The sequence below is a fragment of the Galeopterus variegatus genome, unplaced genomic scaffold (genome assembly GCF_000696425.1).
Source record: "Galeopterus variegatus unplaced genomic scaffold, G_variegatus-3.0.2 Scaffold118, whole genome shotgun sequence".
Lineage (NCBI taxonomy): Eukaryota > Metazoa > Chordata > Mammalia > Dermoptera > Cynocephalidae > Galeopterus > Galeopterus variegatus.
The window spans coordinates 960,801-986,466 of record NW_007726229.1 but is presented as its reverse complement, the minus strand read 5'-3'; the positions used below and the strand labels follow the sequence as shown (position 1 = coordinate 986,466).

The 25,666-nt window shown below is 32.2% G+C and overlaps 1 protein-coding gene across 1 annotated transcript in view; it reads left to right on the top strand.

Moving 5' to 3' along the window:
• UBA6 (ubiquitin-like modifier activating enzyme 6) overlaps positions 1 to 25,666 on the top strand; it is a 69,436-nt gene that overhangs the window by 36,628 nt on the left and 7,142 nt on the right. The window contains exons 14-29 of the mRNA XM_008587349.1: positions 1,954 to 2,097; positions 3,758 to 3,825; positions 5,119 to 5,197; positions 6,244 to 6,324; positions 9,932 to 10,009; positions 11,935 to 12,116; positions 13,406 to 13,511; positions 15,306 to 15,395; positions 15,503 to 15,583; positions 16,811 to 16,939; positions 18,415 to 18,466; positions 18,558 to 18,621; positions 19,935 to 20,004; positions 21,234 to 21,305; positions 23,904 to 24,021; positions 25,024 to 25,217. Of these exons, the coding sequence (XP_008585571.1) occupies positions 1,954 to 2,097; positions 3,758 to 3,825; positions 5,119 to 5,197; positions 6,244 to 6,324; positions 9,932 to 10,009; positions 11,935 to 12,116; positions 13,406 to 13,511; positions 15,306 to 15,395; positions 15,503 to 15,583; positions 16,811 to 16,939; positions 18,415 to 18,466; positions 18,558 to 18,621; positions 19,935 to 20,004; positions 21,234 to 21,305; positions 23,904 to 24,021; positions 25,024 to 25,217 (1,608 nt within the window). The remainder of the gene's footprint in view (positions 1 to 1,953; positions 2,098 to 3,757; positions 3,826 to 5,118; positions 5,198 to 6,243; positions 6,325 to 9,931; positions 10,010 to 11,934; positions 12,117 to 13,405; positions 13,512 to 15,305; positions 15,396 to 15,502; positions 15,584 to 16,810; positions 16,940 to 18,414; positions 18,467 to 18,557; positions 18,622 to 19,934; positions 20,005 to 21,233; positions 21,306 to 23,903; positions 24,022 to 25,023; positions 25,218 to 25,666) is intronic.

Genomic DNA, 25,666 nt, shown 5'->3' with positions numbered 1-25,666 from the left:
TTGACTGTGTTTTGTCACCATTAGGCCTTTCACTCTCTTTACTGTGGTCTCTTAATAATTACTGCTCTCTGTGCAAGCTGTGGCAGTGTGAAGTCCAGAGATAGCTCCGCTGGAGTTAGGTATCTGTTTCTCTGCTTACAAATAATTTGAAGTTTATAATATTCTCCATTCCTAATAATGCTGAAACTCTGTCACTGTTTTATTTCTCCTCAGTGGCTATACATGAGTTTTGGAGATTGTGTGGGGAAATTTATATTTAGGCTGCTATCATTATCCTAGGACAGCCAAAAATTCCCAAGATTTGGATATTTGGGATATTTGGATATCTGTTTACTAAAAAATAATAGAATCTTGGGCAATAGTGTAACCTAATGATAAGAATAAAGTTGTATTGTGAAGTTAGATTTGGGGGGGGTTCAGATCCTGGCTTCACCACTTAACTAGCTACAAAATCTTGAGTAAATCGCATAATTTTTCAAAGTTTTTGTTTTCTCACTTGTATAATAGAAGTTATATTTCCTAGATTTATTTTGAAGATTATGTAAAGACTTAATATGCAGCTTTGCACTGTGGGTGTTCATTCATACTAACTACTACTTATTATTCTCATCATTGTTTTAAATATTATTGCTACCAACAATATCTCTTCATTCAAAAATGGTACAACTTGAATCAAATTATAATGCATCTGGGCCGGCCTGTGGCTCACTCGGTAGAGTGCGGTGCTGATAACACCAAGGCCACGGGTTCGGATCCCATATAGGGATGGCCGGTTCGCTCACTGGCTGAGCGTGGCGCTGACAACACCAAGTCGAGGGTTAAGATCCCCTTACCGGTCTTAAAAAAAAAAAAAAATTATAATGCATCTGAGTTGGGCCGTCCCGGTGGCGCACTGCTACAGTGCGCCGCCTGGGAAAGCGCGGTGGCGCTCCCGCTGAGGGTTCGGATCCCATATACAGACCGGTTCCCGCTCACTGGCTGAGCGAGGGGCGGGTGCAGCACCGAGGGTAGCGATCCTGTTGCCAGTCCCGGTCCGGTACGGGCGCGACACTGAGGGTTGCGGTCCATTGCCGGACACGGGGGAAAAAAAAAAAAAGATAATGCATCTGAGTTGACTGGTAAGTAGTTTAAAATAATGAGATACAGAAAATTGAAATTGAAGGGTGGAAGAGTGAGTAGATATTAACCATTTTTTATCACAGAAATTTTTGAGAATGTAATAAAAATCCTTTCCTATCTTTAAATGCACAAGAACTGTTATTTTACATATTAGTTCAGGAGATTAATTGACCCCCTCCCCATTTGAAGCTTTAAGGTTACTGATATTGAAAGAATAGAGAAGTCAGAACTCCTGAAAAGATCTTTGTCACAAATAAGAAATTGTGCTAAAAACAATAGCTCTAAAATCCATTTCTCCAATATTTTCTTAAAAATACTAATAATTTTTATTTTGAGAAACAAAAGTTCAGTTTTTAAGTATGACAATTAAGAATTTTATCTCTTTAACAATGTGTTGCCTGATTTTTCGTCACAATTTTACTTTTTATTTACCGAGTTTTTTTCCATAGTTTTTATTAACAAACTTTTAAAAAATTCTGGTTGTTTTTAAATATGACTGACATCACAGAACTGTTCTTTAACAAAAACTATAAATGGTAGATATTCTAGTAAATTCTAAATGATGCCCTAAGGTAACGTAGAGTCAGAAAGAGAAAATGGGCAGGTACTTATGAAGGGAAACACTGCTTAAAGTAATATGCAAAAAGTACTTTTGTTGTGAGATAGGGACTTAAAAAGCTATTGAGTATTTGGGACTTGAAAGCTATTTAGTAGGCAAGTTGAGTAGCTTTTTTAGAACTTAAGTTCTAATAATTCTCACATTTAGTCATTGAAATTTTAAGTGTATTGTGTGAGTGCTGTTGATGCTGTTGTCTTTTATGGCTTGTGTTTTAGCCTGAAGTAAATGCTGACATTGTACGTTGGCTCTCTTGGACTGCTCGAGGCTTTTTACCCCCACTTGCTGCAGCAGTAGGAGGTGTTGCCAGCCAGGAAGTATTGAAAGCTGTGACAGGAAAGTTTTCTCCATTGTGCCAGTGGGTTAGTCCTGAATTTTAACATTTCTCTACATTTAAGGTTGAATTCTTCACTCATAAAATGAATTTGTGTTATGTATCATAATGTAGTATTAATTAATGTATTAGAAAAGCAACCTTAAAATATTTTTTTATGCATGAAAGAGATGTGAGTAGTAAGCCTCCAAAACTTAATTCTGTAATTGATACAAGCAAGATTATGTATTGGGGCTCATGTTATATAACCCAAAGTTGCCTTCTTGTATGTACAAGGGGTCTTCAAAAAGTTCCTGGAAAAATTCATATCTTTTAATTCAATTTTCCACGAACTTTTTGAACTGTCCTCATATTCATATTTCCCCAGTTGTGAGAGTAAGGGAATAAATTTTCTATCCTTGTAGTTAGTTGTTCTCCAATATTATTAGCTTAGCATTCTTGGGTTCTCAGGACTCTTGAACTTGTTCCATGAAATCTTTTGCCATCCTGAATCTTCAGGTCTCCTTCCTAGGTATAAACTTATAAAGGTGGAGAACATGGGTATGGTACAAGTTTAAGAACTTATATAAGGTAAAAACATAAGATGAAATAAAACCCCTCATTTTTGTTACCTTCTGGCAATCACTCTTTCTGGTATCACTGGACACTCTTCAGGCCCTTTTTTTCTTAAACACTTTAAATATTTTCAATATAACATTCTTATTTTTATATATTTATTTTAAAGTACCCATGTAATGCTATTTTGCTGCTGAATTATTTATTTTAATGCAGAAAACAAATACATTAGTAAAAGTCTGGTTTACATACAAGTTAGCATTATGGGAAATATAAATTAATTATGTTATTAATATAAATTCTGTGTTGTTATAATTAAATATATAACCATGTGGTCATGTTCAAATTTAGCCACATAAGTTACTTAAGAAAATGAGAATGAGGCCCCATTCTTTTTTCTTTAATTTAAACTAATTCTGTTTGGTATTTTTTTAAATGCTGACATTGGGCCTTCCTAGATCATTTTCTCTATAGTGTATGTAGTTTTTTGTTTTGTTTTATTTTTTGGCGGCCGGCTGGTATGGGGATCTGAACTCCTGACCTTGGTGTTATAACACCATGCTCTAACCCATTGAGCTAACCAGCCAGCCCTTACTTTATAGATGACATATAGTATATCCAAACTGGAAAATAAATATAGACTAGGTACTTTCTTCTCAAAACGTAATCAGTTTATTTATTCAAATGTAGCTGAAATTGAATGGGGCTTCCAAAGTTTTGGGGGTAGGGGGGTTTATAGCCAACCAGTACAACCTTGAACTTGGTGTTATTAGCACCATGCTCTAACCAAGTGAACTACCTGGCCAGCCCCCAAAGTTTTTATGTAGTTATGAAAAATAGATTTGGAGAAGATATTTCCTTTTTTTTTTTTTTTTCTTTTTTAAGATCAGACTATATCATCTATAGAGTAGCTCAGTGACATGAATCATATTATTTATTTTTTAACATCCTTCAAGTTTATCATTGCTTTAATGAGAGAATATAGGAGTGTTATTGTATTTTTTGAAATATTACTCTGAATTGGCATTTTTTATCATTTCCCGTAATTATTATTAAATTATATAGAAGAACTTTTTCTAGTAATTTAAGTTTTATATATATAATATATTGTGTTTTTAATCTTTTACTTTAAGTTATATCTTGAAGCAGCAGATATTGTGGAATTCCTAGACAAACCTGAATGTGAAGAATTTCTCCCACGGTAATACTGAAATTTCTGTTTTTTTTCTTAGTTGTGTGTTTATAAGAGGCAAGTAGATTAAAAGAGTTTTTGTGTAAACATGCATTTGTTTCAGATGTCTTTTCTCCTAACTCATTTATATCTGCAGTTGTTTCCTTACTTAAGGGTCATGTTAAGTGATAATGTAATGCCATCTCTTTACCACTTAATAAATATGAATATATGTATATAATGTTTTAAATTGTACACCATGAGAATGGTTAGCATTCAAACTACCATAATGATGTTAGATGGAAAAAATTGCTATCTGTGATTATCATATCAGTCATTCTTCACCTCTCTGGGTCATAAATTTCTGAGAATCTGATACAAGTTCACAGATTCATTCTCCCTAAAATACACATAACCCAAAATTCTGCCTTCAGTTTAAGTGGGTTAACAACTCCAAAGCCCATTCATAGGTTGCTCTAAGAACTTTTCTTTAAAAGCCTGGCTTAGAAAAAAATCATTTCTAGATATATTAAAGTCACCCCCACTTAAATCATGTGGACTTACATTATTAAGTTAATTGGAAAAAGGAAAAACCGATTTCTTATAGAACCTTTTCTCTTTCAAGTAAGACAGTTCAGCTGATAGGTTGAGGGAAACTGTTAGAGAGTACATTTTGGTCAAAGACAGACTGCATATACAATGGTGGTCCCATAAGATTATAATAGAGCAGAAAAATTCCAATCATCTGGTGACATCGTAGCCGTAAAATCGTAGCAGTTACTTTACCTTTTTATAAATTTAGTGTAATCTAAGTGCACAGTGTTTATAAAGTCTATGGTAGTGTACAGTAATGTCATGTGCCTTCACATTCACTCTCTAATCATGCACTGACTTACCCAGAGCAACTTCCAATCCTTCAAGTCCTCTTCATGGTAAGTACCCTCTGTACGTGTACCATTTTTTATCTTTTATACTGTTTTTACTGTACCTTTTCTATGTTTACATACAAAAATATTACCATTGTGTTATAATTTCCTATGGTATTCAGTACAGTAACATGCTGTACAGGTTTGTAGCCTAGGAGCAACAGCTATATCATATAGCCTAGGTGTATAGTAGGCTGTACCATCTAGGTTTGTGTAAGTATACTCTATGATGTTCACATAACAACGAAATTACCTAACAACCCATTTCTTGAGAATGTATACATATTATTAAACAACACATGACTGTGCAACATTAAATTGGTTAATGATAATTAAACTAATCCTAGCAATGTTTTTTATGCTCTTATGTTCTCTTGGTATGTGTTGCTTTCTTAAGTGGAGATAGGTATGATGCCTTACGAGCCTGCATTGGAGACACTTTGTGTCAGAAGCTACAAAATTTGAATATCTTCTTAGTAAGTATGAATAATGATGGAAAAAATAAGTACATTCAAACTGCTATTATATATCATTGAGTTAATTTATTAAAGCAAATTTGAGTCTAAATGAATAGAGTCTTAGTGAGTAGTTGTGACAGAGAGCATATGACCTATGAAGCTGAAAATATTTACTGTCTGGCCCTTTGCAGAAAAAGTTTGCAATACATTTTAAAATTAAAATATGAGAATGGTAGTTTTGAACATTAAGTGATTTTCTAGAAATATATTAAAAAATAGGAGTTTTTTTTACTTTTTGTTTCTCACTAAGCGAAGGACAATACCTCAAAATGTTCATGGAAAAATAGAATTGAAAGATAATATGAATCTTTCCATTAACTTTTTGAAGTACCCTCATATGCATGTATTCTTTCTTAAATGTCTTAGAACATTGGCAGGGAAGTTTTCTACAATAGCATAAAACTCCTTTCCCTGCCATTTATATATTTTTTTATTTTTATTATAATCAGTCCTGAAAATACTGCTTTTTTTTAGTAATCATTTTTTAAATATTGTTTTGAAAATCAGCTATTGCTGAACTTTTACGTGCATATGGAATCTACTACTATCAGTTTTTATTTAACAGTTTTACTTAAAACGATCATAGGGAAGTCTTAGAATAGTCCTGTCCGTCAACTGAGTTTTGAGAAATATATGAAAGTAAGGAATGTTGTACTAATTAAAATGTTGTACTAGTCTTTTGTGCTGTTTGTTTCTGTCATACATTAAAAAATGAGCTCAGTGTTTGGCTTTCATTTGGAATGTTTAAATATCTTCTGTTATAGGAATTGTAAATATGTTTTTCTTTATTTGGTTTATACTTTTTTTAATTGAGACACTTATAATTGCATAATAAACATACAAAATATTTTTAAGTGAAATGAGCCACAGATGGTTATGTTATTTTTTAAAATGTGTATTTATTATAACTCAGCATTTGAAGAATATTAAGGTGAAATTTCTCCTCAGTAAGTAGACATTCTAGTTTTTTTAAATCTGATATATATTATTTTTCTCCTCCATAGGTAGGATGTGGAGCCATAGGCTGTGAAATGTTAAAAAATTTTGCTTTACTTGGTGTTGGTACAAGCAAAGAGAAGGGAATGGTAAGATAAAAATTCTTAAAAGTTTATATTTCTGTTGTTGCCGTTTTTTGAATTGTATTTGACTGCATATCAATTTTTGAGGCTAGAGCATAAAACTAGAAATTGGGAGATTCTGATTCTCCTCTGACCACTTTTCAAAAGATATGTGGCCTTGTGGCAAATTGCTTTAATTTTCTGCCTCTGACTTTTTTTCTGTAGTACTATGACACTGAAATCTGTGTTACCTAATAACGTTATTGTGAAGATCAAATGTGAAAGGGCTTTGCACACTATAAAACACATTATTATTGTTGTTATTTCCGTTAGATACTATTTACTGTTGTTAAATGAGTCTTTAAGATGAGAGAAGCTAACATTAGAAAGTTGCAGAGTACTCAGATACAATTTCAATTGGTGAATATCAAAAGTAGTGAGTATAATATAGACTTTGGTGTACAGTTTAAATTCTTAAGCCTGTCAATGTGACCATGTCATATACTTAAATAAAAATATATTTTATTGCTGCTATTTTGCCTTTTAAGATGTAAACTAGCTTCCATTAGTGATTTCATAGATTTATCATGGTGATTAATGGAATGACTAGTTAAAAATGACTAAAATTTATATGATACTTCAAATTTTATGGTTTATTAAACTTGGCTTATTGTTCTACATAAAAAGGGTCACTCATTACTATCATAGTTACAGGCAGATATTTTACATTTATATTACTCCTCCTCAGCATTTCCAAAATTGTGTTCCATAGACCGCTATTAGTACTGGTGGTTTTAAAAGGTATTCCTAAAAAAAAATTCTTGGTTTCATTAAGTTTGGGAATCATCTGAATATCCTTAACTCCTTGGGAAATTAGGATGCCTATCAGCATATAAAGATCAGGAAAAGAACTGTAGTGAATAAACCTGCTGACTTCAGATAACAAAAGAAAGGAATTTAATGTGGACGGACCCCTACCCTACTGCAAACATAGACTTACTGTGTAAATTTTTTTTTAAATGTTTACTATGTAGTCAAGTTGGAAAGAAAAGTCCACAGGTTCCAGGAACAAAGACAGAAATTAAATCCTGAGCTGAAAGCCTTGGTGACTCACAAATGTCTTCATACTGAATGTCTATCCAAAATATTAAGTAAAAATGAAAGTCACTCATGAGAAGTTTAAACTCAGAGCATGGACTGTGCTGGTGTATGGGGTCCAAAATTATGTCATGTAAAAACTTCAAACAGGCTAGCTGGTTAGCTCAATTGGTTAGAGCACGGTGCTGATAACACTAAGGTCCAGGGTTCATTCCCTGTACTGGCCAGCCACCAAATATTGAAATAAAATAAATTTTAAAAAATAAAAATTTCAAGCAGAAAAATGCGTATAACAAATTTAGGAACATTGAAACCTACAAAGCTCTGATTAAAGCAAATGTTAAGCTTCATTAATGGTGATACTTTCACACCCAGAACACATAGGACTATACAGAAAAAATCACCAGTTATTCAAGGCGATTCACATTACAAATGACAATCCTCTTTGTTAGTATAGCGGTGAGTAAAAAAAGAGAGAGAAAAGAAATGACAGTCTACTGGAAAGAAGGAACCACCTCATAGAAGATCAATTCCCTAAGAACTATAGATAATAAAAGTGCTACTGCTAATAGAAAAATCTACAGATAATAGAACAAACTTTAAAGTTAAAAATGATCGAAGATAAAGAGGAATAGAAGCATGAGGAAGAATACAAGGCACTGAAATTTTTACAAAAAGCAAAATAAGAATTGGTGTATAATCAGTAACCTTAAAATTCAGATATAAATGAAGTGAGAAATGACAAATAGAAGTTAAATGTAAGTACCCAGAATGTACTGCAGAAAGATATCTTTTTTTAATGAAAGAGGATGCATTAGCAAGTTTAAACGTAATTCCATTAGAATTTCCAAAGAGAATAAAGATTATGGAGAAGAGGCAGTATATCCCAAGGATAATGACAGAAGTTCCCAGAATTGAAGAAAGTCAAGTGTGTTCAGATTGAAAAGGTAAACTAGTCCCAAGCAAATCAAAGCCAGAGATAAAAAGAGATTGCGTAATAGACTTCTCATTGGTAATAAATGCCAGAAGATAATGGAAGCATATCTTCATTGTGCAAGGGAGAATTCCTTCGACCTAGATTTCTATACTCAGCTAAATTATCTTTCACGAGGGAAGGCAAAGTAAAGCTATCTGACAAGTAAAATGAAAAGATTGACTCTTCTTGGTTCCTACTGAAAGAATATTAGATAATGTGAGCAGTGCATGAAGGGTAAACAGAAGCATTTGTCAACATTCTTAGATCTAAATAAGCATTGATTTTTAAAACCTTTAATTAAATGTAACTAAAATGTTATTGTTATCATTAAAAATAGAAAGGCGAGTTCCAAGTTATAGTACATTTGTTCTCAAATTGTTCAGTAGGAAGATAGAAATTTTAATTAATTTTAGATCTTAAGTCACATGTGCATGTTAGAATTTTGAGCATAACCACGTAAAAATAGACATTTGACTTCCAAACCAGTTATTGGTGGTGGGGGGATGAGAGCAGGGGGTAGTAATCAAGAAAGCTTAATCAATCTAGTAGGAGGCAAAAATGGGGGAGATAAAGAGCATGGTGGAAAAATACTTTGTATCAATAATCACAATAATTATGAATTATTAGGCTTTCTTGTTAAAAGACATTTTCTGTTTAGCATTTTTTAAAAATTTAAACAGGTACCTTCTAACATAATTATACAGAAGTGTTGAAAATATCAGGGAAATACCAGCTAAAAGAAAGTTAATATGTTTGTGAACACCAGTCAACATCTAATAATTGTAACAGTCTAAGAAATACTACATCTAGTCAAATTTTGTTTAAAAATGCTAGTTTAAGTGGCAAATGGGTTTTGAATACTCTCCAGATTGCCTTGAATCTGTTTAGTTTCTTCTTGCATCCTTTCGAATGAGAGTCTGCAAACTTTTTCTTAAAGGACCAGATTGCAAATATTTAGGCTTGCAGACCATAGATCTCTGTCACAACTACTCATCTCTACCCTTAAAGCATAAAAATAGCCATAGACAATACTTAAACAAATGGTGTGACACTTCCAATAAAAGCTTTGTTTACAAAAACAGGCAGCTTGCACTGTAGTTTGTAGACCTCTGCTTTAGCCAAAGTTTCTATCAGATTGAAACATGTAAGCATTCTTCCCAAATCAGTTGAGGTTAAGAATAAATATCAGAAAAGATATTTTCTAAATTCAGAAAGAAGAGCTAGCTCTTCTATGGGTAATCTATTACATAGTTCTAAAAGGCAATAGTGATGTTTTAGCCTTTGTTTAGTTATAAATTAGAAAAAGTTTTGAACAGGAATTGAAATTCTGTTCAACTGTACTTTTGATGTGATCCTGTGCTAAGCATTAATTAGAATGAAATGTAAATATAAAAGAGTAGTATTGGTAACCATTTTGGAATATTTGTATTGCTATAACCTTTACCAGCCAAAATAATTTAGAGTAATTTGTGAGGCTTGTTTTAGTCATACTGAGAAAAGCAAAATAGATTAATATGTATTTGTTATATAATTTCAGCCATTTTCTTTTTTTGATATTAGATTACAGTTACAGATCCTGACTTGATAGAAAAATCTAACTTAAATAGACAGTTCCTATTTCGTCCTCATCACATACAGGTATGTTGCTATTCTGTTTCAAATGTAAATCATATTGTTATAAAAAGAAGAGTTTCCTTTTTATATACTGATTGAACAAGTATAATACATTTTTTGTTAGCATTTCTCTAATTATCAAATAGTGGGAATGACAGAAGGGAAAATATATAATTATTTTTAATGCAAAAAAAAAAAATCGGTTTTTCCATTGATTTTGGATATTAAAATCTGAATTGTGAAACATGGGCAGGATTTTTTTCATTTTGTAATCACCAAGGTGTGATTACTTAATTTTAGAAAGTAAGTGTCCAGAAACAAGTTCTCTAAGTTGAAGTTTTGATAGATCACAAATTTGATTTTTTTTTTTTTTTTTTTTTTTTTTTTTCTTTGTTACAAAACAGGTAAATTTCAGCACTTAGAATTTTTGTGCTCTTTTGATGTTTGACTATTGAACATCCCTTTTTATTGTAAAATAATGCTTGTTCTCAATCTTCTTTTTTATAGAGATCAAAATATTTAGGTCAGGAAAAGCAGCAGTTTTAGTCAAGCATATTTGGTTTTATTTTAGAAATTTTTTTTTCCCTTTAGTGTTCAATAACTCATTGACAATCTTAGTAAACTAAGCTTAGGAATGTTATGAATAGAGAGTAACTAATGCAGGTGGCATAGTTAACCCAGTTGCTTCACTTATCCAAATATAAAGGACAAAGTAACAGGGTCTCTCGTGAACTAAAATATGTCAAAATTTATTCACTTAATTTTGTGCATTTTACTTACAGAAAAACTTTATAAAGACCTATTGATTCTTATCTGGGTTCTAGCAAAGTTTCTTATTTTTTTGTACGCTAAGAACACTGAAAAGTGAAACATATCAGCCTAACAATGTGAGAAGAGACAGAAGTACCATTGAAACTAGATGCATGAATTCAAACACAATTGTGTAGAAAGTCACAGTGAACTTTGATAACACCTGAAATTACACCAAATGATCTAGTAATGATCACTAAATCTTTAAGAATGAATGAATTATACGAGGCTACTTCAAAAAGAAAGATTTGTATGACCTTTTAATTCTATTTTTTTAATGAACTTTTTGAAGTACCCTCATATTGAGGGTATAGTAGTCACTCCTTATCCATAATTGCGCTTTCTCCGCTTTCTGCAGTTTCAGTTACCCATGGTCACCCACGGTCCAAAAATGAGTATAGTACAATAAGATATTATTAGTTATTGTTGTTAATGTCTTACTCTGTGCCTAACTTATAAATTAAACTTTATCATATGTACGTGTGTGTGTATGAATAACCATAGTATGTGTAAGTTTTGGTACTATTTGCAGTTTCAGGCATCCATTGTGAGTCTTAGAATATATATGTATCCCTTGAGTAAGGCGGGACTACTGTACTCTTTTTTTATAAAACTAAAACATAAGTAATAATTTCTGAAAATATTTCTATCCAGAAATAGTGACAATTTTAAAAGATTTCAGTACCAAAGCGTTAAACTCCCATACCTTTAAGAGCTTATTTTTTGCAGTCTGGATTTTCAGTATTTTACCAAATAAGTTTTGGTGGGGGTTTTTTGTACTTTCCAAGTCAAACATCATTACTAGGAGAAATATATACTTGTAATTGGACTCATAACTGTTATTTTAAGAGCTCTAAAGCACTTAGCTATGAAATTGAGTTTGTTTAGATTTTTATTAATAGTGTGTCAATTATTCAGACTAATGTGCGTTCTTTTTTTTCCTTTTTTTTAAAAATGTGTATTCTTAAATGTAGTTTGGCTACAATGAATGTAATTTCCACAAACCAAAAACGAAAATTGGTCTCATTACTTTACTGTCACCTTGTGTATATATTTCAGATTGCTAGGAATATGTAAGTTCAATTACAGCCCATTTTTTTTGTTTAACACTTATTCCTTCTGTTTTTATTTGTGTTAAGAAACCTAAAAGCTATACTGCTGCTGATGCTACTCTCAAAATAAATCCTCAACTAAAGATAAATGCACACCTGAACAAAGTATGTCCGGCCACTGAGACCATTTACAGTGATGAGTTCTATACTAAACAAGATATAATTATTACAGCATTAGATAATGTGGAAGCCAGGAGATATGTAGACAGGTATGTTCTTGAAATTCAGGTTCATAAATAATCTTTTCTTTTCACTCTTATTTTCCACACCTCATTATTGAAAAGTCACTGAGTGTCTGGTTATTCTTTATGTTCCTATTGTAGTACTCCCCAATCACAAACCCTTTGATGATTTCCCATTATACTTAGAATAAAATTCAAAATCTGTAACATAGCCTACATGTTTTCATGGAGTACCACCTGTCCACCACTCCAGTTTAAAGTTTACCTGATCCTCTCCGGCTCCCCTTATTCTAGCTACACGTGCCTTCTTTCGGTTCTTATAAGGCCTTCAGTATTCTTTTACTTCCAGGACTTGTACACACTATTCTTCAGCTTCAGCAAGTTCTGTGTTTCTGGCTCTAAAACGCTTGATCCCAGATCTACCTACCTACTTTTTACCTAGTTTAGTTTTTTTTTTCCTAATTATCTTTCTTCAAACAGACTTTCTCTTTAACCTCCAAACTCTAGAGTAGATTGCCCTATGGTAATCTTTCACAGCACTCTATACTTTTTCCTTCGTGGCACTTAATCTCATTGATATGTATGTATATTTAATGTTGGTTTCCTTCTAAATCATTCATCCAGAGACTGTTTATTTTTCATCACTGTATCCTCAATCCTCAACACATGGTGTCATTCAGTAAATATTTGTTAAATAAGTAGATGAGTGAATGACTATAGATGTATATATCTTACATGCTCTTTCTTACATATTTATATGACTACTTAATGTTAGAGTGCTAGAGCAGATATATTAAAAAGGAAAATTTACCAATTGAGAAATGTGTCAAAAAGGTTGTAATCTTGGGCAGAAGAAAAAAGAAAAAACTTTAAGAAATTAAAGGGTGCAGAATATAGGTATTGTAAGTATTGAGAAAGAAGATTGATATTGTCGAGAATAAACATTGAGAAGATACAGTGGAGTAGAACTTGTAGTCAGAAAATAACCAAAGAAATAGAAAGTAAGAGAAGAAAGGGTAACACGGTCAAGAATTAACCTGCAGGTAAAAGTTACCAAAGACCAAGATTTGTTAATAGTAGAGAGAGGAAACAGTTACTAGGTTGTGCAATAGAATTTGGGTGTATGGGATACAGAAATGTGAGGGGTACAGAAATGATTAATGGGCTGTTTGGCAGTACTTTATCAGTTTCCTAAAATATTACACTCAAAGTGAGATGGTCAACACGTTGAGATGGTCAGTAGAAAGTTAGGATATCCTTTGCTTACATTGCTGTTGCTGACTTTTACATTTTTTACCTATTATCTTTCCAAATAGTCGTTGCTTAGCAAATCTACGGCCTCTCTTAGATTCTGGAACAATGGGCACTAAGGGACACACTGAAGTTATTGTGCCTCATTTGACTGAATCTTACAATAGTCATGTAAGTAAATCAATATTTTGCAGTAAATGTCTGGTGTCTTTATATCTCATACTTTTTTTTTGTCTATCAATCACGGATTTGATTGACCTTTCCTAATTCATCTGTTTCTGCCCTGACAGTGATGTTCTTACATATGCGCGTGTATGTTTAAAAAATGTAATTGAACCTATTTTTTTTTCTAATCGTCAAAGTTTTGTGTCTGGTCTTTCTGGAGTGTTACTCTTGTGCTTACTATTTATTTCTCAGAACTGCTTGTTTGTTTTTTAACAACCTTTAAGTTCGCTTGATAACAACAATTAAACTATTAGATTGAGAATAGAGCTATCAACAAAGACAAAATTATATTCACTTGCTGTTCTTCTGATGTTGTTATGTTAGACATTAGCTGGCTTATAAAGAATAAAGAAAGCAAGTCTAATTAGTATGTAGTCATGTCTTAGTGTTGTTTATGCTCATTTAGGAGTTTGTATCCATAGCATTCATCATTAGAAATACCTGTGAAACTTGATAAAAATACAAATACTGGAGACCCACCCGAAATCTTATTGGAGAATCAGATTTTTCATCAGTGAGACCAAGCCATCTATTATAGGCATATTTTTTATATAGATGATATAGATATAACTTTTTAACCCCTACAGGTAATTTTGAGATACTGCCAAAGTTGAAACCACTGGTCTAGAAAAAATAATTATAGGCTTTATAATTTAAAAAAGGTCAACCCATGTTAAAAAAATTGAAAGAATAATATTTTACAAGTATAAGTATCCCTTTATTTAATGGATATGTTTGGTTTAGTAAAATTTAATTTTTATGAAGTTTGTTTTCCCACATGCACTCACTAAATCAGAAGTTTATATATATAATGAAAATATTATAATGGGCTAAATTGACAAATTTAATTTGAAGGAGATTAGATGGAGAAAATCATGATGTTCTGGGTGTCATATTGGAAGGTTTTCAAAGTAGGGAATGTTATAAAATTCTAACAATTCTCCTTGATTCTCTCATTCTACTATATCTTCCCCATATCTTCTCCTAAATCTTCTGACTTCACACTTATAAAAGCCAGAATTTAATACTCTTCTGGCTTCTTTCTTTGACTTACAGAATATTTAGTGGTGTTTCATAGGTCAACAAACTAAAATATAAATCTCTAAGTAAAAAGAGATAAGATGAGTCATTTCAGATTGGGTAAATCAATAAGCCTAAGCTAAATGTACCCTGTAATAGAATATGGATTTCTTCAGTGGTACTTCATCCACATGAGACAGTTTATGCATTTACCATTTATTTAATATGTACTTTCTGCAAGAAGCTGTACTAAGCATTGAGGATATATGATCCCTACACCCCAATTTTTTTCTCCACAGAGAAACTTATGGTATGATAAGCACTATATTGGGACTGTACCAGGGATTCTTGAATTACTTTCTGAAATAGGGAGCGTCATACAGTTTTAAATATCACCTTGATTCTTGAAAAAAAAATGAATTATATGTGATGATCTGCTATGAGTACTACATGGTATACTAGTTGAGTGCACAGGTGATAAATGATAATAGAGTTCATGTTTGTGATTACATTGCTATTAACAAATAGATTGTGTCAAAAAAATAACTTTTCCTCTTATTGCCTAGGGAAGAGAATATTCAAAATGTATGATTGGATTTTATTTATTTATTTTGGGGTTGGGGTTTTATTTATGGTGTTAAAACTCAAAAGTAAATTCAGTCAATAAAAATTTGTCGTTGCTTCTCTTAAGTATCTGTTCTCATACTTTTTTTAAATTAGCGAGATCCCCCAGAAGAGGAAATACCATTTTGTACTCTAAAATCCTTTCCAGCTGCTATTGAACATACTATACAGTGGGCAAGAGATAAGGTAAAAGTTCCTTTTTAAGGAATTTGTTTTCTTTGAAGTTGGAGAGAAGATATTTCCAAATTTAAGCAGACATATATTTGTAATTTTTTTTTTCTTATCCCTTATAGTTTGAAAGTTCTTTTTCCCACAAGCCTTCTTTGTTTAACAAATTTTGGCAAACTCATCAGTCTGCAGAAGAAGTCTTACAGGTAAAAACCAATACATTTTAATACAAACCTAACACTTCATGTCAGTGTAGTCTTATTTTCAAGTTACCTACAAGTGATTTACTTTACCTTCATAAAGATTATAACATTATTATTGTACATAAAAGGTGAAATGTTAATCAGCAATCTTGAAATTAAGTCACAAGTGGTCCTTCTTTTTTTAGTTTTGCTAAACTGTATGAACGTGTCAATATTTGACTCTGGCCCACAAAACAGCAATTCATCATATTCTAATAAGGATATGATGATAATGATAGGAGAGCTACAATAATAAAAGGGCTTGTTAAGCTCCTTGGGAAAAAAATTGAGGTAAGATCTAGTGAAAATTTCATGAGTGGACAGTAATCTCTCAGACTTAAGGCAATTTCTTGTTTCTTTTAATCTTTTTTTTTTTTTAGAATACAGACGATCTATTATTTTTAGCTTTGGAGGCCATGACATAATTATTGAGATCAAAGTAGAGAAAAATAGAATTTTGAATCCTTTTTATTATTGTTTTTATGGAGGCATAGTTGATTATACATATCTGTGGGGTACAGAGTTGAATATCAATACCTGTGTGCAATATGTGATGCTCAAATCAGGGTAATTACACAATTACACAATATAATTACAGGTATTATACTTAACATTACACAATATAATCATTTTTCATGGCCGTTTACCAATTCCTTCTTTACCACACTAAAAAGGTCAACTTTTTAGTATCAAAAGCTATTCTTTGCACTTCTTATAGTAAGCTCATATACTCATAACTTATATGAGTTCAAACTTATATAACTTCAAAGTTAAAATTTCATGAGCTATCTCCTCTCATTTCCCTCTTCCAAAAAAAAAAAAAAAAAAAAACCAGTCACACGTTGCTTAAACACCAGAAACGTTCTGAGAAATGCATCCTTCGGTGATTTCCTTGTGTGAATATCAGCGTGTGCTTACACAAACCTATATGGTATACCCATTATAATTTTATGGGACCACTGTCATATATGTGGTCCATTGTTGGCCAAAATTGTTATGCTATGCATGACTGTGAAAGAAAAGGAAGAGGGAGAAGAGAAAGTCAAGGACAAGGAGCTTGAGGTGAAAAAGTAAAATAAAATCAGAAAACACGTGAGAGCTGGCTCTTCAAACTTTGGCTAATACTTTTTTCGGGGGGTGTGTTTTTGATTGAAAGGGTATTCTTTTTTTGTTTTTTTTCCCCCATTGTAGAAGATACAAAACGGACACAGTTTAGAAGGCTGTTTTCAAGTTATTAAGTTACTTAGCCGAAGACCTCGAAGTTGGTCCCAATGTGTAGAATTAGCAAGATTAAAGTTTGAAAAATATTTTAGCCATAAGGTAGGTATGCATTATGAAACATTAAGAATAAGTATGACCTTGGTTCTTTTAGTTATTACCAAATTATTTCATTGACCTGAAATGTCTACTCTTTCTTTTGGTAAGCTTTTCAGATATAAGCAATAAGTTAAGTGAGAACAAATGCTGGGTACACAGCTCATTTCTCTTTGATTGTTACTGATTAAAGAATGTATTTAAACTCCACTCATTGACTTGTCACTTATGCATTTAACTGGTCCCTTCCTTCTGTGCACAAAATTGGGTTTTAGATAGGGTTTCCCTTTAGAGAACCTAGTATATTTCATCTCCAGTCTAAAAGAAGTTTGTTCATAGTAGAAGCAAGAGACAGAAAATAGAGATATTCACTCAATCAGAAGTTTCTTTTTAGAATTTTGCCTTTTCCACCCATATCTGATAATCACATTTTGTGTATTTTTCCTCATCTGTAAAATGGGAATAATAAATTGATACCTAAATAAGGTAGTGTTGAGGATTATATGAGTTAATACTTGTAAAGCATTTAAGAACAGAGCCTGGCACATAAATAATCACTAAATATTAGCAGTTATTTTTACCTCCAATTACATACAGTTGCTAGAATGCGTCCTGCACTCTCTTTAGTCTCCCCCCTCTTTAGGCTCTTATCTATCAAAATATAAAGTAAGTTTATCATTTTAGAAAATCTTTTGATTACACTTTTCCATTTTTCTTCCTTCTTGGAAAAGTGGTCTAAACTCAGGTTGCCACTTAGTCACCCAGCAAATGTGACTACTTTCCCCATTACTATTCAAAGTGTTCTTACCATGATTATCAGTGACCTCTTTGTTTCAAAACAAAGAACTCTTTTTAGTTCTTACTTTCTGTGGCGGGTTTTAAAAACTTTTTTATACTATGGAAAAAATTCAGCCATACAAGTGTAGAGGAAATAGTATAATGAATCCCGCTATAATCATTATTTACTTATCACCCAGGTTTAGCAGGTATCAACTAATACGTAATCTTGTTTCGTTTATATCCCCACACATTCTTACCCCCCAGATGATTTTGAAGCAAATCTCAAACATCATATCATTTCAAAATACAAACACCGTGTATTTGTACTAGTTTCATTTATTTGTTTTAAGGATTAGCTCTTTGAAAAAGCAGAATGATATTTAAAATATCCCACCATTTGTATAAAAAGGAGTGAAATAATCTATATTTGTATTTGCTGTGGATGTTTAAAAAAAAAAAAAGCTAAGTATTGATTTTTAAAAAAAATTATAATAGAGAATTTTCCAGGAATGGGAGTTAGTGACAGGATGGACAGATGGAATACAAAGGTAGCTGGGAGTCTTCACTGTATGTCTTTTAATGTGTTTTGAGTTTTGAAGCTTGTTTATGTACTAAATACACATAGAAATTTTTAGTTTTTATTTTTAAAAACTTTTTACCTCAAATAGTATTTAGTGGGTTTCTTTAATGTTTTTCTTTAGGCTCTTCAACTTCTTCACTGTTTCCCTCTGGACATACGATTAAAAGATGGCAGTAAGTATAACCAAGTGTTAAGAAGAGATTTTAATGTAATTTATTAATGGCTACATATGTTGAAAATAATATTTGTATCTCTTTCTGTTAGGTTTGTTTTGGCAATCACCAAAGAGGCCACCCTCTCCAATAAAATTTGATTTAAATGAACCTTTGTAAGTTTTTTTAATCTAGTTTTATGTGCATATTTTGTTGTTAATTTCCTACCTGTACATTGCAGTGTGAAAACCTCAGGCTCTTTAATGTTGAATGATTGCATCCCTGTTAATCTAAGAGTTAACAAGTCATTCTGGCTAACAAAGCCAGCCACAACCCTTCTTCCCACACAAATGTGAATCCATTTATTTACTTGGTAAAAAAAACCTCATTATTTATAATAAATACCTACTCTAAAGTGAAACCAAAATCGCTTCTTTGTCAGTTTAGTTGATTAGAGCTCAGTGTTATAATACCAGGGTCAAGGGTTCAGATTCCCAAACTGGCCAGCTGCCAACAAAACAAACAAACAAAAAATCATCTCTTTTATTTTATCGGTAAAGTAAAATGACAATAAATGTTTTTATATTTAATGAAGCCAGTATATAAGAATCTTTAGTTATATGGAGGAAAAAAATTATTACTACTGAATATCTCCATAAATAATATCTCTAATTTTCAGAGGAGTTGGTCTCTGCATGCGTACCTAGATATGCAATATTAGATACCCATTAGATTCACACTTGTGTATATATTTTAATTAAACACTTAGCTTGCCTTTACTAACCTTCCTTTCAACAAGTAACTCTATGCTTAATTTCTCATCTGCTGTTTGTCTTAGGCTTCTGGTCACCTTATCCTGAACTATTTTTCCTATTAGACTTACATTTTATTGTTTTTGAACAAATTCACCTACTTAGTTTGAACCTAATATATACTCTTTAAGACCAATTGTAAAGGGCCAGCCTGTGGCTCACTTGGGAGAGTGTGGTACTGATAACACCAAGGCCACGGGTTCGGATTCCTATATAGGGATGGCCGGTTTGCTCAATTGGGAGAGCGTGATGCTGATAACACCAAGTCAAGAGTTAAGATCCCCTTACCGGTCATCTTTAAAAAAAAAAAAAAAAAAGACCAATTGTATAATATTTTCTTACGAATTATAATGATTTTTTTTAACTAGTCTGATTTTTCTGATTCTAGCTACTCCTCTCCCAAAAGTAGTCATGATCACTACCTGAATATTAGTGTTTTTAAGGATAATCATATGGTGTTTTCTTTTATAACTTCTGCAGTGTTTTGGTGTAGACCAGAATTTCATTGTCTCACTTTTTAAAAAAAATCCTATAACAAATAATCCTGTAACAAAAATTCTGTGATTATTTTTCTTCAAACATTTTAAAGGCTATAGTCTCTAATGAATTCAACATCTTAAGTTTTTAAAAGTTAAAAACTATGTGTTCAAACTTTGCTTTATTTTTAATTTCAAAAGGCACCTCAGTTTCCTTCAGAATGCTGCAAAACTATATGCTACAGTATATTGCATTCCATTTGCAGAAAAGGTAAGATATTTTTGGAGCCATAATAAATGATCCAAACCATGTTAGGATTAGATGACTAATCTACTAATAGCATCAAAATGTGTTTATGTTTTAAGAATCATTCTTTTTGATGTAAACTTTCTTTTTGTTGTATGGTTGCCCATTTTAACACAACACAAGCTAAAAGCTCGTCGTATTATTAAACTAGAAGCAAATCTAAGTTTATTTCTGATTTAAGTAGTAAAATAGCAATATTTGTAAAAGCAGTCATACTTTATATTTCTTAAGAGATTCTCTTTGATAACATTTATTTGACTTTATTTTGTGATATTAATTACATGCTTTTCAGGAAATCTGAAAATTCTCCCCTGTATTGACATTTTCTACCCTTACCATCGTACCCATTATCTTAGACATCATTTCATTGACAGAAAGATCTAAAGGGTCTAATACAGTTTTATTCAAGAGGCAGATCTGCATTAGTGAATTCTTTTTCACAACCGCACATATTAGAGCTATAAGTAAATTGCTATACTTTTTGGTAGGCTAAATATAGAAACCAAGTCCATATGAACACTGGCTGTTTTGGATACAGATAAAAATGGCTGTTATAGATTAATTCTTTTTGGAGTTAATGCAAATAAAATACACCATAAATGTCTGGTAAAAATAGTGGCATTCAGTCTGGTCTTTTTTGTGTCAAAAGAGTGGTAGTTTTGTGATAAGAGTGGTAGTTGGCCTCAAAAGCAGTATGTGTCTCAGGTTTTCCTGTGTAGCTGCTTAATAGTGAATGTGGATCTGATAGCCTTAAATACATGTAAAGTTCATCTTGAGCAATTTAAATATTTTTCTGCTTCTCAAGGTATAAATTCCGTTTTCTTATTTTATTTATTGAGTATAACTTTGTGCAGCAAACTTTGTAAACATTGAAGCTAAGGAAATGAAAAAGAAAATCCCTGATCTCAAGGCACTCACTCTTAGAATTATAACCAGTCCTAAAACTACCTTTTTAAAAAAATTGTGGAAGTTTGTTGACTCACAAGTACTTTTTTACCCCAACCCCCTTCCCCATATATGAAATAGCATTTGGATGATATTTCTATAGAAATAAGGGTAAATGTCTCAAATGGATGTGATAAACTATTCAAATATTTTAATATGATAAAGGACACTTTGTAGGACGTTTTTAGCTTTAGAATTCAGAATTAGAAGAATATGTTTATTGATAAAATTACTATTTTATAAAACAGGACTTATCAACAGAGGCCCTCTTGAATATTCTTTCAGAAGTAAAGATTCAGGAATTCAAACCTTCCAACAAGGTATGTTTAGAAATTCATCTATTCTGTAAATAGTTTTTGAACTTCTGCTTGTGTTAAGTCCCATTCTAAACCTGCAGTATTCAACAGTGAATAAAGTTCTTGCCCTTGTGGATATTACAGTCCAATGCAGCAGAGATGGACTATAAACAAAAATGCTAGTAATTATATAATATTACAGCGTGACCATAAGTGCTAAGAAGAAAAAGTAAAACAGGGAAAAGAAATAAAGAGTGAGGGAGCTGGTGTCATTTGATACGGGATGGAATGGGAAAGCTTTATAATGGCATAGAATGGGTAACATTTGAGCAGAAACCTGAGGGAAGTGAGAGAATGAACCATACTGATATCTGATAAAAGAGCAATTCAGGCAGCAGGAACAAGTGCAGAGAAAGGCCTTGAAAGGGTTTTAAGGCCAGGACTTTGCTGGGGGAGAGTATGCAAGGGGGAGAGTGGTAAACAGTGAGATTAGAAAAGTAATGGGGTTATGATAAGTACTTTGTGTTTCATAGCGAGATGAGAAGCCAGTGGATAATTTTAAGGAGTGACAGGATCCAACTTAACATTTAAAAGGATGACTCTGTTTTGTGTTATGAATAATTATATGGGATGCAAGAGAGGAAACATCGGAAAAGCTGTTAGGAAATTATTGCAAAGTACAGGCAAGAAATGATGATGGTCTGAATGAAGTAGTAGGTAACAGGAAAGTGATGATGATAAGGTATTGGATTCTGTATATATTTTACTGTAGCCCTGAGAGGATTTCTAAAGAATTAGAATTGGAGTGTAAGAGAAAAAAAGATTGTTATTTTCTTACTTGAAATAAGAAGCAAGCTTAGTAGCTGAGAGCAAGGGGGATAGGAAGAGGAAGGAAGTTAGAGTAGAGAAAAGAAGGTATGAAATAATTGCCCAGCAGAGTGGAAAAGTCACTTAATTATAAGATTTAGTAGAATTTAGTAGCAGTACAGCACTGAAGATCCATCCGCTTAATGAATGCTAGTAAATGTGGCTGTAGAAAAGATCATGAACTTTTCTCCAGCCACATTTAGCTGCTTGAGTACTATTGTACTATAGACTAGATGGAAAATTGGATATGACCAGGGTTGGGATTTTGCCAGGCAAATATGTTAGAAAGAGAAAGAGGGAATATTAATAAAGATAGAACATGGTATTGAGGCAGTATAAATAGGAAAGTTTGAAAATAATAAGTATTTTTCATTTTCACATGTCCAGTATATGCCTTCCTTATATGCACTCTAAAAATCATCCTCAAAATAACCGTCTCTTCCCCTTACCCTTTACCTATACCAGAAAAGGTGAAATAATGATTGCCACCCTGCAAAATTCAAAAGAAGTGGTGTGTGCAGTCTGCTATTCTGTATTTTTATTTTAGGGAAAAGTAAGATTTGTAGGCAGTTGACTTTGCACAAGCAGATGGGTTTGCTGAATGATTCACGATGTGTAGCTATAAATAGTGAAAGTACGATAAGGCTAAACAGAAGTCCCAAATAAAGAAGGTTCCTAGCCTATGTTTCTTGTGAGCAAAACTCCTAGACCAGAGAAACATACTTCAATAACTTCACTGGCCTTTACTGCACTTGCTTCAGTATGTTTTTTGGCCTGCACTGCTTCTATCTGTATCAAAGGTTAGGGGTAATAACTTTTCTTGAACAATTTAGCTACAGTTTTAACATGAATTATGTTTTTGTGGGTTTTTTTTTTTTTTTTTTTTTTTTTACAACTACCTAAAGCAGCTCACAGTAGAAGCTTCAGGTCCAGTACTTCTAGTTACAAGTGTCACAGCCAAAAATACCAAGTAGATATTCTGGCAAACAAAAGTTTCTGCTTCCTTGACTCCTTGATATTTCTTAAATATTTGTAATAATGTTTAATCTGTAAAAACATGATGTGAGTTTGGTTTTTTTTAATAAGAAATAGTACTTTAAGTGATGATGAAGTTAATTTCTTGATTTGTAACTATTAACTTCACTGCCCTCATGGAATGACTGATAAGTAATTTCGTAAGCATAAATTACTAATGGTATATACTGCCTTATTTGTGCTAAACCTTCTATATGAAAGAAGACATATTCTCTAGTAAAAAAAAACTTCTTGTCACTAAATATTTAAATGACTCCCGTATTATGTATTTTATGGATTTCTTCAATTTCTTTGGCCACATAAAACAACTCTATACTAGTCAGAGCTATGCAGTTTTAGTGTGGAATTTTAAGAGATCTATGTGGACTTAGATCTTATAAGCTATTCAGTAAATATTTTTTAAACACCCACTATGAACATATTTGTTTTAGATATATTAGAGTTCTCTCAACGAACAAGATGAATAAAGATCCCTGTTCTCACTGAGTTTACATGCCAGTGTGAGAAGATAGATAATAAAGTAAATAAACATATAAATAATATAATATTACTTAGTAAGGGAAGGTATAAAATACATTGGACCATAATGATTAATAATCTGATTAAAAAATACATGAAGGAAATATTTTCTCTTTGTGATTTATTTGATAAAATAGTAAATGGTAACCAAACTTAGATAGATATGATACCATTAATAAATATATATACATATATTTAAAGGTTGTTCAGACAGATGAAACTGCAAGGAAACCAGACCATGTTCCTATTAGCAGTGAAGATGAGAGGAATGCTGTTTTCCAACTAGAAAAAGCTATTTCATCTAATGAAGCTACCAAAAGTAAGAGAAAGCCTTTATAAAAATGTTTTGAGTTGAATGGGTTTTTATTTTCACTAAGCTCTACACCTAAAAGTTTGTGGGATTAAATAATAATACTAATAATGACATTAATTGATTTCATGATCATATTAAAATCACTGTTTATCTTTAACTGTGACTAAATTCATTATTTTCCCCACCATTGCCCTACCCTAAAAGGTTGTAACCTAATTCTCCAAATCACATTAACTACTGTGTTATTATTCTCATTGTTGTAGTCCTTCAGATGGTGAACAGGTCTAAAAACATGTAGTCCTTCAGATTTTTAAGGAATTAAAAATTCAGTCTAATGGTATCCTTGTGGAGACTAATCTTTAGTCAGACCCAGTTAAATCACTTTAGGGTAAAGAACGATAGAACTCTCTTTATAGATCCTTACTGTTCATAATTAATGACAGGGAATACAAACTGACCTGTATACATACTTAGTAAATTGTTTTAAATATCAAAATATAGGAAACCTCAACTCTTAATTCCTTAAAAGCATACCTATTTGTTCATCTTTTTAGACCTGGTTACCATTTTTTTGTTACATAAATCAGTGGTTGCCAAATTTGGGGGATTTTATGTATGGACCAGTAAAATTTCAAGAAAAATAATCTAGAATAATAATTAGAATGATTTTGGGAACCACTGATCTACAGATCTTTCAAAAGGATTCATATTTTTATTTGACCAACTGACCCTATTTTTAGTTATCAGAGGGAAGATTGTTCAGAGTAGGATTTATGGAATAAATTTTTGAGCAATACCAAATGTTGATTTTTTTATTGTAAACCACTTGATAGCAGATATGTGGTATATAGCTGTTTTATTTCGCTATTAGAAGGTTTTTTTAATATAAAAACTTCTGTAACTTAGAGGTACTAAAGTAATTTAAAAGTAGTGGACCCACATTGCTTTTTACCTAGTAAAATCTCTACCACTTGCTAAGCAACTTTGTTTTTCTTGTGTTATGATCAGGTGACCTTCAGATGACAGTGCTTTCATTTGAAAAAGATGATGATCGTAATGGACATATAGATTTTATCACAGCTGCATCAAATCTTCGTGCCAAGATGTATAGCATTGAACCAGCTGACCGTTTCAAAACAAAGCGCATAGCTGGTAAAATTATACCTGCTATAGCAACATCCACTGCTGCAGTTTCTGGCCTGGTAAGTTTATTATTATTTGAATGAAAATGCTCCTTTTTCATTGCCTCTTCCCTGTCTTCCCCATCAACTAGTCACTCAGTCACTCAGAGATCTTAGATAGGGAAGGATAAATATTGGTTCTTTGGTTAGTATAGGGATTTGAACCTTTGACCTTGGTGTTATCAACACTGCACTCTAATCAGCTGAGCCAGCTGGCCAGCCTACATATTGATTCTTTTAATTAAAATTTTCAAGATATTTTTGAAATATACAATTCTGTGTTTTGAGATTTTATGTATACGGAACATTTTAACATAAAAAAAATAAGCTCGAGATAGATTATAATTTTTTTTTATAGGCAATTATCCTCTCAGTTATCTTTGTATCCTCCATACAAAACAAGTGCTCTGTTTTTCTTGAATAAAATGAACTGTCCTAATCTTTACTCTTAATGATTCAGGATCTTTAGT